Below are 19140 nucleotides of genomic sequence, written 5' to 3'. Positions count from 1 at the left end.
ACACACATACACACCCGCCGTTTTGTGTCACGGTGAAACAGAGAAGACCTCGTCGAGCAACAAGACTTGTACGTTCGCAGCGATCATTATATATACGTATATACGCGCGCCATACACTGGCGGTATTCTTTATATAAATATACTTATGTATAATTTAATTGCGTGGCGAAATAAGTGTAATTAGCCTGTAGCACATACGAGAGGGAAAGACGAGTCTCGCGTACATTTTACGGAGAGAACCCATATAGCACACTGTATGAGTTGAATCAACATCTCAGCAATATTGAATTGCAAGATTGCGAATGTTGTAGCAACATCGCAAAATGTAAGATTCAAGGTTGAAAAGACATCGCAGAAACGTTCAATGTCGGTTACATTTATGTCTTACAGACGTTGTAATTCCACATTGATTCTACATTTATTCAACGTATAAGCAATGTAGATTTCACATGTATGTATATTTATTTATATGTTATATTTTCAAAGAAATTGAATGAAATAAATGTGTAAAATCAGTTTTTAAATTGTGGAAAAAAATCTAAGTTTAAAAGATAATATTGATTCTTAATATTGATTTTTAGGGAATGAAACATTCCTTTGAAGAAAATCGATTTTTCTTCTTCCGATGCAAATATCGTCGAAACTATAATAGATAAGAACCAATATTATTTTTTTATTAATTATTACATTTCTTTTCCGACAATTTTGAAACTTTACACATTTATTTTAACAATGTGAACGTAATTACAATAATATAAAAGTAATTTTAAATCTCCACAAAATTAAAAGTTTTATAAATTAATTTTATTTTTATTAACAAATTAAATTTGTACACTATTTTTTTCTTAAAAAATGATAAATTTTTTAATAATTTTATCATATTATTTATTACATGTGTAAAATTCAATTTAATTTTATTCTATTTTTTTCTATTTTTGTTCATTTTTGACAAAATAAAAAAAGATATTAATAATAATTTGTTTCAACGTTGCAGCAATATTAGCAATCAATGTAGAGAAATTAATATAGATTCAACATTGAGGAAACGTTCACAGTTCAGCATTCAAGGGAGAAGTTGTCGCGTACGTATGCGGTAACATCAACCCTTAAAATTTCCCCCAACGAAACCCTTTTCGACCGCCTCGCCCGCTCGTAACGCACGACATGACGCGGTTCGATAAACATTACGTGGTTGTGACAGCTTTACAGTACCGTAGTAACGTGTAAAGAGATTATCGTTATTGATTTAGATACAAATATACGGGCGCGCGAATACGACCGCGAACATAAGTAATGAGCGTTACACGCGTGTGGAGAATACTCGAATAGCTCTTATAATTAAAATATGCAGAGATAGAAACCCTCTCCTTCTCCCCTCCCCCCCCCTCACAACTTTTCTCCTCGCTCTCGTAATGTGAAGCGCAAGCCAACGTGTAATACTATAATTTAAGACAACTCTACGAAACAAATAAGACAGGTGTAAGCGACTTTATAACTCGGACTGTTCTGTGATATTATTTTTACAACGCTTTCTTTTATTAATTTGCTTCTATAAGCTCGACCGCGTGCAGTACGAGCTAGTACGAGTATTCTGAAACCACGTCCGTTATCTGGTATGTGCGCGATTAAAAAACCATCCGACAAACGAAAATAATTTCAAATGTGAATTAAAAATTGTAATTTTAATTTATCTGAGTTTACGCTTTAGAGTCCCGGAATATTTTAAAATTCAAATGCACTTAAATGGATTGAACAAATGAATATGCAACATGCGCTATTTATCATCTTGGATTCGGATGGATTCATGTTTCCATTGTATTGATTTTTAATTGAAATAAATTGAAATACGAAATGAACTATTCATCGTGTTGAATCATCCGAATGAATTCGTATTCATATCCGTATTATGTTATTTTTGGATTCAAATGGATTCGAGAAATCGGGAAGCGCAAATTCGAAAATGTCGAAATGAATTCATTTCTATCCATTTCATGTCATTTTCGTTTGCTGGGCAATTATCACAGAAGGATTTGACTCGATACGAACAACAGACTGATCTTTTTACGCTTGAAGACATTAAATCCGACAACTTTGCGAGACGCTGCGTTAGTAAAGCTAGCACTAATCTGTTGCATCCGAGAGAAAACGTTACAAGTGCCAATCTCGACGAAAGAGAGAAGGAAAATTTATTAGACTAACACTTTTATCAATCTTAATGTTCGTAAATAATGTGAACGTGTTACTTATGACTGGCTGTATTGATGTTAAGTAAATTTTACACACAGGGATCGTTGAATGGTATATATACATAGTGAGGAGAAAGTCTTGGAAAAGAGCCTCTAGATGCTTTAAATAATGAGGTATTGAACAAAAAAAAAAAGAAAAAAGAAACAAACGTCACGAACGCGAGAAAATCTGCATTTTCAAGCAAGAAATACCTATATCTGATGCATACCAATTTTATCGCATGTATTTTTCATAAAGTAGTTACACCACAGATATTTTTAAAAACAAAATCATATTTTTTTTACATAACTTCTTTCTGTTCTAAATATAAAAATATAAACGTGACGTTTAAAAAATATTTGGAAAATTAGAACCGGAAAAGAAATATTTTAAATATTATTTTATTACTTCCGTATTTATAAAATATGAAATGTCTCGTGTCAATAATTTTAATTCGATACCATGACACATAAAATAACAAGATAAATCGATGGATAAAATATGTAAAATATTTTTTAAATAAATTTATCGTTTTCTATACATTTGGGGATTGCGAAGGGAAGACACTTTCTCCTTACGCTGTATAAAAACGTGGTTTATTCGTGCAATATTAGTTCCATTCTGTGTGATTTCATACTAATGTTTCTCCAACAATGTTTGCTTTAACTTAAACGTGCCGTTTTTGCGAGCGAATCGGCATAACGTGTTTGCAAAGTGCTTCGAATTAGTTGAAGCTATTAGGAGAAAGAGATGACGTTCCCTCCTCGGGGACTTTCTCGGATGTGTGAAAGTGTACAGAATCGCGGTGGATCACGCAACCGAGAAGAAGTTACGCGTGGGAAAATGAGTCGCGATGTAATTCCACGCAAACGGGAGGTCCCCGAGCGCGCGTATGCGTGGTGCGGGCACGCAAGTGCGTGTGTGTATGCGTGTGCGTTAGCCGCGACGCGAGGCGATTGCGTAAGAGACAGTACCTCGCGAACTAATTGTGCGTGAGCGATCGCGCGTTATTCTCCACCGTGTCGCGGATCTCTTCCGACCACATTTATTCTGTGATAGACACACATGCGTTTACAAAATAGACGCGCGTATGTATCCGCGATGCTACGCTATGATGTTGCCTAAATTTATTTCGAAATAAGAGATCAATTGAGACGATTAACGCAATAAACGTTCTTTAATTGTTCCTCCTTTTCTCCTATACCCCGTCCTCGTAATCAAGGATCTAAAAATTGAAACAATTTTGTGTTATTGTGTAAAAATTTATATACATTATTTATATAACTAAATTAAAATAGTACGAGACTCGTATTGCTTATTATTTTGTTTTTCGTACTGCTTACATATCAGTCTTCATGAATAACAATAATAGTAGAACAGTCAATTATTAAAAAGTTACGTTTATTATATCACGAAGTTTTCAGTTAAACCCATATTTGATAATTTATTGTATGCTAAAAAAAAGTTTGGTAATTCATTAAATGTTTGATTAATATAATCAAAAGTAATTTTTCTTTTTGTAATATTTAGCATATTTTATAATATTACCAAACTTAGTAATATTTACAAAATATTTAGAACAGTGAAACTATTTTTGATTATATTAACCAAATATTTAATTGACATTATTTCATTCAACATTTAGTAGCTATTACCAAACTCCTTTTTGCAGTGTATATTGCGTGTACATTTTTATTTTTTCATATTTATTCGTATTTAGAACACACTTATGTAGAGAAAGATATTAACACGCTATTAGGTCATTCTATTTTTATTACTCATAATTATACATGAAACAAGACGATATGGGCCATAAAATCGCAATACTCGTAATATCTTTTTTTTTTGCTTAGCAATCAAATACAGATGTTTAACTGAAAATTTTATGATATAATATAATAAATGTAACTTTTTTGTAATTTACTGCTCTGTTATTGCTATGATTGCTATTACTGCATGCTGATATAAGCAATACGTAAAATAAAGTATGCAATACGAGTCTCGTAATGTGTTTTAATAATATTCATTTTGCAAAAGAAATTAAAGAATAAATAATGTATATAAATTTTTATACAATGACATAATCGTATTCAATCATAATTACAACTGCTTTACTGTGGATATTATTGTATGTTACATACATACGTTAATGCGCACAAGAATATAATCATAATTAATCGTAATTACGATTGTGTTATTGTGTACATTAATTGTGCACGTATAAATTAATGTACTTATTAACACAATCGTAATTAATCGTAATTATGATTGTGTTATCATACAGTTTACGTATGATAACACAGTTTACAGCTACGTTGATAATGTATACGGTAATGCAATCGTAATTAATCATAATTACTTTATACACTTTTTCTCATTTCAATTTTTAAAATTTATTTTCCTCTTGTAATTGTTTTGACAATACAATGTCTAATAATAGAATGTATACTGTTGGTATATTGGACATTGGACATAGGTATGTACGTCAATGTCCAATAATACACATACGTTGTACCAATAGATATCTCAATCGGTTTTTATCTCGACTATTATATAAAATTGAAAACTCGGTTTTATAAATATAAACTGACATTTCGTTTTATACTGTTTTTTTTTAATCTCTGCATGCCCAGTGCTTTTCAATTCAATCGCCCGCTGGCTCGCTCGCCTCTTCTATCGGGACGATTTATCGTAGGATTTCTCCCGACAACGAAAGGGAGCGAAAGTGATTAGAGAGAAACACTCGTGCGCGTTTCACCGCGCCTGCATTTCCAGAGAAAGTGCAATTTTCCGTTCGGTTATCGACTCGACGTGTTTATCCGTTCGATTTCTAAATCGCGCCGATCAAATTGATAATAGATGAGAACCGCGCGAATATAAAATCAATTTTTTTATTTTTCCCTCGTCACGATTATTGCGCAATTGCAACTGACGGGTAAAACGACGGAATAAGAAGTGAAAAGTTCACGGCCTTTGACATTGTACACGTGCGCGTACATTAGAAATCGTCATTTCTCGTACCCCACGCACGATCGATCGATCCTCACCGAAATCAAAGATCATCGCTCGCGACACCGACATCCGCGTGCAGCCCTGCACGAAAGCATCGCGTCGACTTGTGTTGGCCCAGTTGGCCCGATGTCAGCCTCGATTGGCTCCGTTCGACCCATTTAATCTTACAAGGGCTACCGCGCCGGTTCGCGGTTGCTCGTACGTACCGCATTTCGAAACCGCTTGGATCACGAGCGCCGAGATTAAAATCTAAGGCCAATTCTTTATAGTGTAAATTGATTACATTGCAGATTCTGCGCTTAAAATGAAATAGACGTATAATTAGATATTAAAATGAAAACGGAAATATCTAAGATCGGTTCTTTACATAAATTAATTGCATCACAGGTTTTACGCTTAACATAAAACATTCATCTAACTAGATATTAGAATAGAAGAAAAAAGTAAAAAAAGCAAATTATTCAGTTATACAATTCTTTTTTTTAATTGAAGAAGACGCAACGTGATACGGGGAAAAAAACTTGGAAAATCTGAAAGAACTTTAAATTTTTGTAACATTACATTTTTTTAGAAGAATAGATTTAAATAATATTGTAATATATTTAATATTTTTTGTTTTAAATTATTATATGCTTTTTAATATTTTAATATTTTAAATCTGTTTTTGTACAGCCAAACACTTTCGTTATAAGTTCCAGCTATAATATTTTCAGCATTTTTGTTTTGCCTTTTTTATAAAAGCTAATTTTTCAACAGTTATCTCAATAACTCCTCGATCGATTGAGTGCAATGCACTTAATCGTTGACTAATTTTATTACACAAAAATACCTTTGTTTTCCTCCTACAAGCAGAAGAATTTCTTTAAATTTCTCATACTAAGAAAAGCAATTACTTAATTTTGGTTTACATCTTTTAAATAATGGTAATCTTTATAAAAATACTTTCTTGATTACAGTCTTAAAATACATTCATTGTTTACTTGAAATAAGAAATATTTACTTAAATAAATATAATTTACACATAATATGCACACAAAAATACCTACTGTAAATTATCTGATTTAAGTAAATATAACTTATTTGAAATATTTTATAAGTTTCTCCCAAATTTATTTAAAATATATTGTAAATCTTAATAATTTACTTCAATCAAAAATGTTAAATAAAAATTAATTAAACGAAAATTTGAATAGCTTATTATACTGACTTTTCTTCGGTAAACTTTTATTCTGTAAAAGTATTTTTCAAAAAAAAAAAATACGTTCTTTAAATGCATGATACTGACAATGAGTTTTATTTAATCGGTGACAAATATATTTTAAGATAGTTATCAAAAAATTATTCTTTATTCTCTTAAAGGTAACTGTTCTTTGTTAAAAGACAAAGTAAGTAATCGCTTTTTTTAAGCAATAAAATTAATATTTTTCTATGAATATAGAAAATGTCCTTCCTTTGAACGTGAATATTACATGATATTTACAATGGTAATGTAACAACGCAAAATCCTTGCTTTTTATGCATGTGCCTCGAAGATTTTGCATAATTCAACACAACTAGCAGAATTCGATTATCTACCACGATCAACAACTTATACAAATTTGAAGTTTTTTGTTTCAAAAAAAATTCCTAATGCTGTTTTATATAACTTTGTAAAGCAAAATTTGTTGATCGACGGAAATTTTGTCAGAAAAAGTTGTTGAGCTACTCTAGTACAATCTGGCACCACCGAAGAAAACTCAAAAATGTTAATTTTTTTTATTTACTCCTCCCCCATCTCTTTTTCATAAATCTTTCATTAAATCGCAAACTAATCCCTGCCTTTTATGCATGTACTTCGTAGATTCACCCTCACCATTGTTTCATAAATTTTAATCAATTTCCAAGCTTTACGAGATTATTATCTCTTTTCAATTTATATTTAGCGCAGTATAAAAGTACAACTTGTAGAAATTCTATATTTGTTTAAGTTATATATGCAGTGCAAATTATATATGTTTCTCTCATCTATCTTTGTGAATTTTTTTATCAAACTGGAATAAAATATTAAAATTTTTCCGATCGACGGTACAACACGGCTCAAATTAATGTAAATTTAGAGATGCAAGAATGCAATTAAAACTTAATCGCAAAAAAAGTACGAAGCTAGTAAACATTTTTTTTTCTTTCTTTTGCAATTTTCGTTTAAATTATCGATTTTTTTTACAAACTTAGCACAACACAGCAGAGAAAAAAAATAAAACTCAAAAAAAGGGGGGTCAACATGTGTAGACTGCGTAAATTATGTATAAAACGCAGGATTGGTAAGTTAATATACTTTTTTAACTAATTAAAGTTAATGGTTTATAAAATTAATTCAGTTACGTTAAAAGTTACATGAACAAAAAACTAACTAATTAAAAGTCACGTTAAGATTAAATTTAATTAAAAGTTAAATTTGAATTATTCATATTAAATTTAAAAAATTTTAAGTTTTTAAAGTTAGATACTCAAAATAATTATAGCATGAAACATCAAATATTATATTTGATAATTCATACTATAATTATTTTGAACACAAAATAAAAAAAATATTGTTTTTAAGAATATATTTTTTGTACGTAGTTGAATTTTTAACTTGGGAAAAAAGTGATAATAAGTTAAAGTTATGTATTTTGAAAATAACAAGTTGAAATTAAAAATTAAATCATTTAGAATTAACTAAGCTAAGTAAAAAGTTATTAACTTTTAATTAGTTACCACCTGATAACTCTGATAAAATGTCATCTATGTATGTAAACTCTAACCTACAGATCAGACAAGATTTGAACCTGATTGTATTTAACATATAATAATGAAAACTTGATATATTATTCTTTTTTACTTTTTATTTTTTAATATTATATATTTAATATTATATATCTTTTTCTTTGTTATTGTTATATCAAAGCTATATATATTAACAACTTTGAAACTCAATTACTTTTTTTTGTGTAGTGCTCTATTATATATTATCTTATTTATATTAATTTACATACTCTTAACACGTTTGTATTGTCTACATGTAAAACATCACGTTCGTGTAAGCAACACGTATTGTTTATATAAATAAATCCGTATAGACGTAATTTTGAAATATACGGTACAACCCTAAAATTAACCTACATTAACAGAAGAGACACGTGTCGTACAGAAGGTGCTTTCGGAGCGCAAGATGGTCTCGGTACTCCCAGTTTACATTCCGCTCTAATTTTCTAATCTGGGCGTATGATGATTTATACGTCGCAAGTGACGCGGCAGCGAGACGACGCTCTCGCGGATGGGCGTCGCGCGTCGTCTCAGTCTCAGTCGTCTGCTGTCGTCTCGGTAACGTAACGGCGCGGCGTCCAGCGGCGTCGCGTCGTCACCCCTCCGTCGCGCACAGCTACCCAGACCAACCCAGACCAACCCAGACCGCGCCGCCGTCGCCGCCACTGACGCCAACTGACGCCTGACGCTGCTGCAACAGGACAGGCGGTGGTGGCGACGGTCGGTGGTGATGGTGGCGACGACGGTGGCGAAGGTTAATCGCGGGCGTTCCGTGAACGAGTCCGCGCGAGCTGGAGCTCGATAGTGACGGTTAGTAGTAGCGCGTCATAGCGCGTTGCTGACACTGCTGACAGTACTGACAGTTACCAGTTGGCGGTTCGCCGCTGCTGATAAGAGGTGCTACACACGCACGTACGGCGAGACACGCGCGCGTAACGACGCGGCCATGCTGTAACGTGCTATAACGTGCATCGCGTGTGTACACACTCGACGCGGAGGCCGCGTGTCTGCACGAATTGTCGTCCTCGCTGTCCTCCTGTTCCTTTTGTCGTCATCGTCGTCGATCATGGACAACGTGGCGCGCAGCCAGGGCGGGCTGGCGAGACTGTCGACGTTGCTGGGAGCCCCGGAGGCCGCGCTGCGCCTTCTCGTCTCTATTTTACTGGGTAAACCTAACCGTGTTCTTTTCTCACCACCGCCGTCTTCATGTTCTCTTGCGTCAAGAGACTTGCGATCCTTCGTCCCTCTTTTTTTTTTTTTTTTTTTATAAAGAACCCTTCTATTTCTTTATTTAAACTCTTCTATTTCCGACTCACCGAGATTCATCGCTTCGACAAATCAATCCGCGTTCATTCATGATTCCGCTCGATCGCCGGCGTGTTCGACTTCGACCACCCTCCCCCCCTCCTCTCTCTCTCTCTCTCTCTCTCTCTCTCTCTCTCTCTCTCCCCCCCCCATCCCCACTTCTCCACGGGGACACCCCTGACTGCGTTACGTCGTTATAGCGTGTGCATAGCTCGTGGTAATCTATAACGACGTAATTGGCTCTATGCGAAGGTTGCTTGTCCAATCGTTAAAATACACTCTCGTTCTCAGGGGTGCGTTTGAATTCCCTTCCGAGGAAGGTCCCCCAGGTGCCATTTCAGCATTATTGTTTACTAAATGTTGGACAAAGATAAAATGACTCGGGAGGAAAATCTGAATGCACCTAGGAGATGCTTCCCAATTCACGTTAATGACGCTCACAGTTCATTATTATCGTTCATGAAATGTTAAACAAGGATAAACGATACCACCATACGTATTAGGTGTGAAACGAGGGCTGTGTTACGAAATTCACTATCAGTATTGAAAATCTATAGTATCCATGACGTGAACTATAGATTTTCAGTACTGATAGTGTAAGTTGGAACGCAACCGAGATGTTCAGCTCATGACTGTCTCTCTTTCACATTCTGTAGAGACACGTGCGCGCAATTCGGGTCCTAGTTCCTTGCTCTGTTTTCTTTTTTAAGACATTGGATGCTTTCCATTTAGTGACACAAGTCGACACAAGCGTCATTTTTAGTATTCAATGAACAGGGTTGGATAGGAACTAGTTGAAAAATTAAAAGTTAAATAATAAAGTTAAAAAATTGATAACTTTTAACTTAACTTAGTTAATTTTTAATGATTTAATTTGTAACGTTAACTAGTTATTTTTGAAACACAAAACTTTGAGACACAAAACATTTATCAAGTTAAAACAGTTTTTTCCAAGTTAAAAATTTATCTATGCAAAAGAAGAAATACATTTCGTACATAAAAACAATATTTCTTTATTATTTTATATAAACGTAATTTGCTAATAAAATATTAAATTTGTTTGATGATTGAAATATAATAATTGTTTTGAGTAATCTAAATTTAAAAAATTACTACAAATTTCAAATTTAATATGAATACCTAATACTTTTCCAAATTAACTTTTAATTTAATTTAAATTAATTGAATCTTAACGTATAACTTGCAATTAATTAGTTTTCTGTTTATGCAATTTTTAACGTAACTAAATTAATTTTTATAAGCCATTAACTTTAAATGAATTTAATTTAAAAAAATATATTAACCTATCCAATCCTGTCAATGAGAAACAAAGATGAAAGGATTGTATCACTAACAATGAAAAGCACTCATAGAAAGTAACTGTTTCTCGATAGCTTTTTCTTTCATAGATGCAGGAAATATTCAGGAAATTGTATTCTTCGCATATACTCGTTTTCATGCACTGACCACTGTTGCTTCTGCTTCGTAAATAACATAATTATAACGCAATTATATTATGTACATGTAGTCAACGTAAAAAATGCAAAATGTAGACGTAAGAATAAAAACAGGTACTTGCAACATATCTGTATGTGTACACAAGTGTTTATGTCACATTGCATAACTACACTACGCTGTAATTCCTTATTATCTACAAAACAGGTGCTGTTTACTCTGTGTTAATAAAGTCGTATTTTATTCTTCTTTCGGTAGAATTTTGATCAATTGAAAAATTCACTACACGCGTTTAAAAATAAATTATTTTTAAAAGATGGAACTGAAGATGTATGATTAGTAAGGATACAATAACAATAATAATTTTATTTTTTACAAGATTTGATTTCGATCTGAATCAAGTAATTACAAAGAGCGTAAATCAAAGAAAAAACGCAAAAGATAAGGCGAGTTTCCCAGCGAACAAAAATAAATTTACATAAATTGAAAATTGCAATTTATGTTTTAATCTGCGTTTGCGCTTTAAAGTCTCAGAGTATTTTTGGATTCAAATGAATTGAAATACGAAATGAGCTATTCATTGTGTTAAATTTGGATATATTTATATCAATATTATATTATTTTTGAAAAATTTGAAGCGCGAATTCGAAAATGTCGAAATGAATTTATTTATATCCATTTTATTTTTGTTCGCTGTGTTGCTACTTGCCCTTTTGCTTCTTGCTCGTAACAAAATTGCGATTGAATCGTAAGGAAATTAGAACGTGAAAGAGAAGAAGTAAAATTTAAATTAGATTTTGCATAAGAATATAAACGTCTAGACAATAAGTACAAATTGGTTGTGTCTACGAATAAGAGATAAGATTCAAAACGGGAAGCAGCGGAGTGAAGAGGGAGAGGAAAGAGGAAGAGATTTTATCTCCGGAACTAATTATCTTTCGCTTTCCGATGCTTTATCGGATAAAATTTATCTGACAAAAATTTAGAATTTTATATTATTCTACTATCTTATTGTTAGAATTCTAAAATTTCCAGTGTTTTATCATAGAGTCTTAGAATTTCTAATTATAACTACTTATCAGTAAATAAAGGAAGTGAATTAGAACGTTTATAAATAAATGCTGAAACGAACAAGTCATTAAGCGATACAGGTAAAATATGATATAATTAAAAGAAGATATAAGTGTATACACTGGAGTGTTTTTTTTTTTTTTTGTTATTTAACTTTATGGTTGTACACATTTCGAATTTAGTTAAATAATAACACAAAATTTTGCTAATATGGGCTCTTATGCTACTGATGTCTTAACAGATTCTTAATACAGTTTTTCTTTTTTCAAAGTTTTATATTGAAGTAGTTATTCGATAACTTTTAGCTTTATTGCTATTTATAGTTTACATTACATGTATTATAGATTTTTAAAATTGCAGTCTATATATGGACGCTTTATGTATGCATATACACATTGTGCATATTCTACAATATTTTCTCTTTATTTTGAATAAATATATAATTTTATAACAAAATACTGTAATTTTTTAATTAAAACCAATTTTTAAAATTTATTCTTGTGGACCATGTTATCATTTCTATTCTTTTTCGACCCATAACGCAAGGTCGCTAATTAATTTTATAAATAATATTTATTATAATAAATATGTTATAACTTGGAATCTGGAATCTATTGTAAAACAGTTTAATGAATATAATCGTTAAGTTTTCAATGTAAAATATTGATTATTAACAAAGTTATTGTATAAAATGTATGGGTAATTATAACAAGAAAATAACAAATCTTTGGAGTTTTTATTACTAGCAGAATTACTTAAACTTTTAAAATTTTGAAAAAGAAAATGAGAAAAGAAAATTTTGTATTAAGAGTGTCATAAGTTAAAAGAGATTATTTTTAATGGTTTGTTTTTATGATAGATGAGAATTCAGTACACTGAGTGAAGAATGATGACTAATGATTCGTTTCCATTACAATCAAATATTTCATCAAAATCGCATTTAGAAGTAATATTTTCATGATTTTAATAATTTAATGTTTTAATGAATCAAAACGTTTCAACTTTCTTTTGAAAATCTTATTTTTTGAGTTATATTATTTTACATCAGTTTAAAACAAATAAACGATATGATGATATATAAGTCATCATCATTATATACAAGGAAATGTTTTTTTAAGGCGATGAGATATAGATTATAGGTGTGGCTTTTGAAGGTAACGACCTCTATAATTGTATATTACTTAATACACTTTTATCAGTCTAAAATTTCTCTAAAAATAGTTTTCTCATTAAATTAAACCATTTTGATAATTGATCCTCGCTCCTCCACTTGCCTTACAATAATAGAATGTTGCAACAGTGATTACAATTTCTTTAAAAACTGACTAAAATCTCATTTTTCAATTATCAAATTGCAATAATTATATAATAATTTTATCACACTATATGAGATTATAGAACTAATAATCATTTTTCTCTATATAAAAGGAATATTAAGAATAGGCAATTTTCAATCTTACTTTTTCTATCCATCATAACAGATTTTACTAAAAGACACACCGTTAAAATTCACTAGTTAACGCACTAGTTAACTCACAGCATTTCATAAGCAAATGCAACCTGGTGCGAAAACATTTTAACCGGTTTTACGATATCCCAATATAATCGAGATGTAAATATATTTAAATATGAGAATGCTATACACGAAAGCAGATCTTTGTGCTCAATAATTTTCTAGATGAATTTACAAACGTTTTACAAGATTCCCCAAACTGCACGCCGCATACTTTGCCGGACTTAAAACATAGCTATTTTAAGAAGAATCAAGAAATATAATATCCCGAAAAGTAAAATTGCCAATCAATTTTAATATTATATATTGTGCATTGTGCAATAACTGAGTTTAAAGTTTGACGAATATGCGACGCGCAGTTTGCATAAATCGGAGATTGAAAATTATTATTATTATTTAGCACTAAAGTCCACTGTGACTGGTACAAGCCGCTTTTACGATTTATATTTAATGCCAAATATTTAACTTGTTATCTCAGAGCCAATTCAGTATTTTTAATTTTAAGAATAAATAATGTATAAATAATTTTGGTCAGATTTTAAAGGCTTTTGAAATTACAACGTGACTAGATTATATGTATTTATATAAAATTTGTATTGACATTTACTGCTTTCATTCAAGATTGGTGTATAAATGAGAAAATAACGCAGAAAAAGTTCGGGAATAGAAATAATTAATATCAAACAGTACTCAGAACAAAATAATAACAATTTTGTAATATGATTTCAGGATTTCCCGTTGCTCTTCTTCATAGGTACACGCTCTACGGCAAAGATCCTATACGTCAGCACTTATTTTTCATAGCGTGCGGCCTCTCAATTGGTTACTGGAATTACGGTAATTCACTCAAACAGTATCTCAGTTCGCGGAGAATGACACGCAAATGATACGCCGACGTCCGCCTATTCATAAAGAACAATCGTGGTGATAATAATGATTTTTCAGATTGTAAAATACTTCATTCATCGACGGCGGTATGCGCTACGTATCTGATCCTCACGGTACTTGGCAGCACCGGACTGTCCGTCATAGTAACGTTCCTCTTCAACATGACGTATTTACTTTACGGTAAAGCAACCTCTACGGCAAATTTTGAAAATTCATTCACAGTCGAAGAAATCGGTCCACGCATATTTTTACATACATGTCCTCTCTGCGGCACTATCTATTTATTATTCACGAACTATCTGGCGCGGTGATCGTAAAATTAAAACAATGCGTTCAAGGTTTCCAGCGGCAAATATTTTTTTGATTTATAGCTTACGGTAATCACGCTTTTCTGAAAACTAGAACGACGCAAAAAGTTCGAATGTAAAAATAGACGATAACGAAGAACGATTTTCTTACCTTTCGTGCGTCTTGTCGTTACCGTTTCGTATCGTTTCTATATTTGGTATTACTTCGGTCATTCGTAAAGTTATAACTTACATCGATAATTTGAAGTAGCGAATATTTTTAATATTTTTTTCCATCGCACTAATAATTTTTATTGTAATTTATCGAATTTATCCTACTTTTTATTTATTTTTTTTTGCTATATTTTTGCATTTATTTTCAATTCTTTTTTTTTCTCACCGTTTACGACCGCTGTCGTTTTCTCTCGATCATTTCGAGCTGCAAAGCATTTAAATAAATTGTTTTCCAATACAGGCTATTACACCACCAGTACCCAAGATTACGATATAAAATGGACAATGCCGCAGTGCGTGCTGACCCTTAGGTTAATAGGACTTGCATTTAATTTATGGGACGGTCGAAAACGTGACGTACGAAAACGCTATTCTTTTCTTAATTCTATTATCTCGTTCAATTCGCGGCGTGACGATCATGGTGTTGCAGGAGGAACTTTCCGATAGTCAGAAACAGGTGGCCTTGAAGGAACGACCATCACTATTGGAAATAGCGGCGTACGCGTACTTTCCAGGCGCCTTCCTAATCGGGCCGCAGTTCAGTATGCGACGATACTTGGACTATGTCAATGGTCAATTCTCTGATCGCGTACGTTAATTGGATTGAATTGGAAAAATATTGGTTTATCAATGCTTGAGTGAAATTGGGATCTATTAATTCTCCTCCAGTCTGAGGAAACACGAATGTCCATTTAATAAGTACCATGCTTTTAGGATCCGCAAACTGGTGCCATCATACTGCCAGATTGCGTGTCAGCGGGATTGCTTCGAGCATTTGTCGGATTTATATATGTAGCGATATTTCAAATCGGCACACTTTACGTTTCTGATCAGTTCCTCTTGGAGCCGTCATTCCAGAAATTAAATTTTATTAAGAAATGCTTGCTGATCGGTTTGTGGGGCCGCATCAATCTCTACAAGTACGTCAGCGTTTGGCTAATCACAGAAGGGGTATGTAATCTAAATGTATTTTTAATATTATTTTTAAATGTGATGCGCAGTTCGAATAAGCTGAAGATTGTAAAAATTACTATTTGGCACTAAGAACCACTGTAACTGACTAAGCTTGCTAGCCTTGTGTTTAATCTCGTCAGTTCGATATGACTTATTATTGTTTTTACTCGATATTGACGTATTATTTGTCTTTGCTTTTAATATGTGCTTGTGTTATTGAGTCAATTATCAATTTTAGGTGTGCATCACCTTTGGTCTCACATATAATGGAAAAGACTCGCAAGGTCGTATTAAATGGGATGGTTGTGCTAATGTTAAATTGCGAAGGTTTGAAACTGCTACGCAGTTCAATCACTACATTCTCTCGTTCAACATAAACACAAATCACTGGTGTGCTGAATACATTTACAAGAGGTTAAAATTCCTCGGCTCAAAAATGTACAGTCAAGTAATGACGCTACTCTTCCTTTCCCTTTGGCACGGTTTCCACTCCGGATACTATCACTGTTTCTTCATGGAATTTATCGTGATGTACTTTGAGCGAGACGTAAGTATGCAATTATGGTTCGTACAGAGAGTTTTCAAAGGTACCTCGAAATTTGACTGCCGCTTGCTCATTTAATTTTCATTTTTTGTTCCTGCTCTCTTTTCTAGATCGGACCAGTATTAAAGAACAGCGAGATAGTACAAACGTTGCTGAAAACGCGATGGGAAGCACGCATACTCGCTTGGGTCTTTCTGAAACTTTACACCTTTGTTTTTATGGGCTATCCCATACTGTCGTTCGTACTTCTCTCGTTTTCGCGATATAATCAAGTTTACGCTAGTATATATTATTGCGGACACGTGTTCTTCCTCTCTTACCCGCTGCTTGCGCCGTACATTAAACGGTTGCTTGGTCAAAGACACGAACGTCAGCGATCACACCAAGAATAAGACGGTACGATCTCTCTTTCCTTTTTCCTTGATATTGTTGAAGCATCGCCCCTTGTACTTGTTTTCCTTCATTACGTTCGTTGCGAATCAATATTGGAGAAGACGTACAGATGTGGTGTAATAGACACTGGTATACAGTTACACTTACTTACAATCACTAGTCTTCAGAAGAAATGTGATAGCGCATATCCACGGAAGATACGGGGAATAAGGCACATTACCGTCACTATCACATTTCGTAACAGTTACGAATTCTTTAAAATGTAATGCAAAATTTCTATCGCTTAATATAATGCTCGACGATCAGGTTTCACAATTAAAAAATTTATCATAAAAACGAAATGACGATAGTGGGGGCATATATATGTGTATATGTGTGTATGTATGTATATGTGTGTGTGTATGTGCGTACGTGCGTGCGTGCGTGCGTGCGTGCGTGCGTGCGTGCGTGCGTGCTTGCGTGCTTGCGTGCATGCGTGCGTGCGTGCCTGCGTGCCTGCGGATATTATTTCTAAGAACATTTCAATCTATGAATCGACGCACCGTTTAGAAAAAATTCCGCTGGTCGGGAATTTTGTGTGCCTGTATATTTAAAAGTTTCTATGATCAAACTTTACGACACAAAAATTCAAGAAATTTCAGCAACAGTTCTAGACACTTCAGTATTTTTCTACAACATTATACGTTCTTGCGTCTTCAATAGTATTTTTGTACCTGTAGCGTGTTTAATTGGTTAAGGTTTCATTTACATGTATTCCAATTGTAATAAAATCTGTTAAAATGCGTCACTCCCTTTTATGATCAACCTAGAATAGGTATAGTAATAAGTCACAAGAAATTGATTAATCACAATCGAATGTGAGAAGAATAATCAATCATGATTAAGTTTATAAATCAACGGACTTTCAAAATTTAAAAATACAACATTCGAGCAAGATTAATAAGGATCTAGTGCAGTTATTAATGTACAGTTCTAATTATGAACTCATTCCTTATTTATTAAACATAAGATTAATAAAAGAACAGAGTATTTCATCTCTGAGATTACTTTGTATTTGTAAGATGTCACTTCGGATGCGGTAACCCGCTAGTGGTTTAACCGTCTTTAGACTGAGGAGTAAACATCTACATGCATTTCAGGAATATTGTTAAATCCGTTTAGGGCCGTGAACGTGTGCGGACGTGTCTGTCCGTTACTGGAAATATTTTTAAAACCGTCGATTGCGTGACGATTGGTAATTATCTGAGTTTTAGTTACACTTTTGTTAAGATTTTGTATTACACACCTAGCCTCTAGAGTATGGTCGTATTGTCTTCGTGATTCGATTGAAAGAAGAGTACCAAATTGACTGAACTGAACTGAACGGGAATATACTGAGGATGAGCTAAAATGATCGTAGTTAATTAGTTATTTTATTTTTAATAAACGTGAAAAGAGTTTGTAATTGTAACTGTACATTAATAACTGCACTAGACTCTTATTAATATTATACGTATAATTTTATAAAGGCTTGGAACAATTCACATGTGTTTTTAAAACATTTTGCTTCTTTCCGTAAAAAAAAATGAATGCATTTAACTAAAGTTAAATAAATTTAATATATTATATCCGAGACGGCACAAAAATCTAAAAGATGTAAGACGTCCAAAAGACATCTAAGAAATTCTTTTTATGATGTCTTTTAGATTTTTTTGCTATTTAGAGATCTTGAGCAATAACATTACCTTTGAAAAATTACAATAAATGCATTATGGATTAATAATATAATATAATGTTATCAAAATATGCTATAAAAAGGGATGACTTTTATATAACACTTCAAAAAAATTGAATTTTTCTGGTTTTTGCCTGTGATTTGTTGCAACTATAATTGTACAATGATTAGTCAATTTCTCAAAGTTTAAAGTTTACTACACCTATTGTAGATTGGTCCTTAGTGATAAGGACTGTTAAGGATAGATAATGATAGCGTAACTAGTCGAGTATCACAATATTCTCTAAAGACTCGAGGGAAAAAGCAATTGTGCTTTTCTTAGGTACCGCAATAAGAACGTCCACTCGCAAAAAATAAGTTCAGGGAAATTGCGTTGCGGAGAATACCTAGAGAATAATACCGTGATTTTGTAAGTGCGAAAATTAGCTCTAAAATAACGTCTATAGTCAGGTACGCGATATATCGTGCACGATTAAAGTTGAAATATACGTATATTTTACCGTAGTGCTACATTTACCGATCTAATGTGATTAACTGCGTTTTACTATACCTCTCTAGATGTAAATACGATAACAAACCGTAATGTTCTAGTCGGGTGTGTATACCATCTGCCATGTGTACACATGCTCCATTAGCATCAGTATACGGTATAAAGTAACGCGAGAAAGCGATTTTCAATCTTATATACGTTCGCAATTATTTTTGTAGGTAAAAGTCTAACAACGATCTACCTATTTATTCGTATTGCAGTAGGAACGCG

General features: G+C 32.8%; 1 protein-coding gene across 1 annotated transcript; it reads left to right on the top strand.

Moving 5' to 3' along the window:
* Positions 1 to 8798: 8798 nt before the first annotated feature.
* Positions 8799 to 18885, top strand: LOC105207938 (lysophospholipid acyltransferase 5). The gene is made up of 8 exons (XM_011177625.3): positions 8799 to 9188; positions 14096 to 14203; positions 14312 to 14434; positions 15017 to 15132; positions 15206 to 15364; positions 15490 to 15726; positions 15968 to 16276; positions 16384 to 18885. The coding sequence occupies exons 1-8, from the start codon at positions 9089 to 9091 to the stop codon at positions 16663 to 16665; spliced, it is 1434 nt and encodes a 477-aa protein (XP_011175927.1). The 5' UTR covers positions 8799 to 9088; the 3' UTR covers positions 16666 to 18885.
* Positions 18886 to 19140: the final 255 nt, after the last annotated feature.

Source organism: Solenopsis invicta, chromosome 8, assembly GCF_016802725.1.
Source record: "Solenopsis invicta isolate M01_SB chromosome 8, UNIL_Sinv_3.0, whole genome shotgun sequence".
Classification (NCBI taxonomy): domain Eukaryota; kingdom Metazoa; phylum Arthropoda; class Insecta; order Hymenoptera; family Formicidae; genus Solenopsis; species Solenopsis invicta.
Note: the sequence above shows the minus strand (reverse complement) of the source record. Positions and strands in the feature narration are given on the sequence as shown.

Bases quoted from the DNA above. Each gene is read 5' to 3' on its own strand.
- LOC105207938 (XM_011177625.3), top strand. From the start codon at position 9,089: ATGGACAACGTGGCGCGCAGCCAGGGCGGGCTGGCGAGACTGTCGACG. The intron at 14,435-15,016 runs GTAAAGCAACCT...TTTCCAATACAG, and splicing joins CATGACGTATTTACTTTACG to GCTATTACACCACCAGTACC. The intron at 15,365-15,489 runs GTACGTTAATTG...CCATGCTTTTAG, and splicing joins ATGGTCAATTCTCTGATCGC to GATCCGCAAACTGGTGCCAT.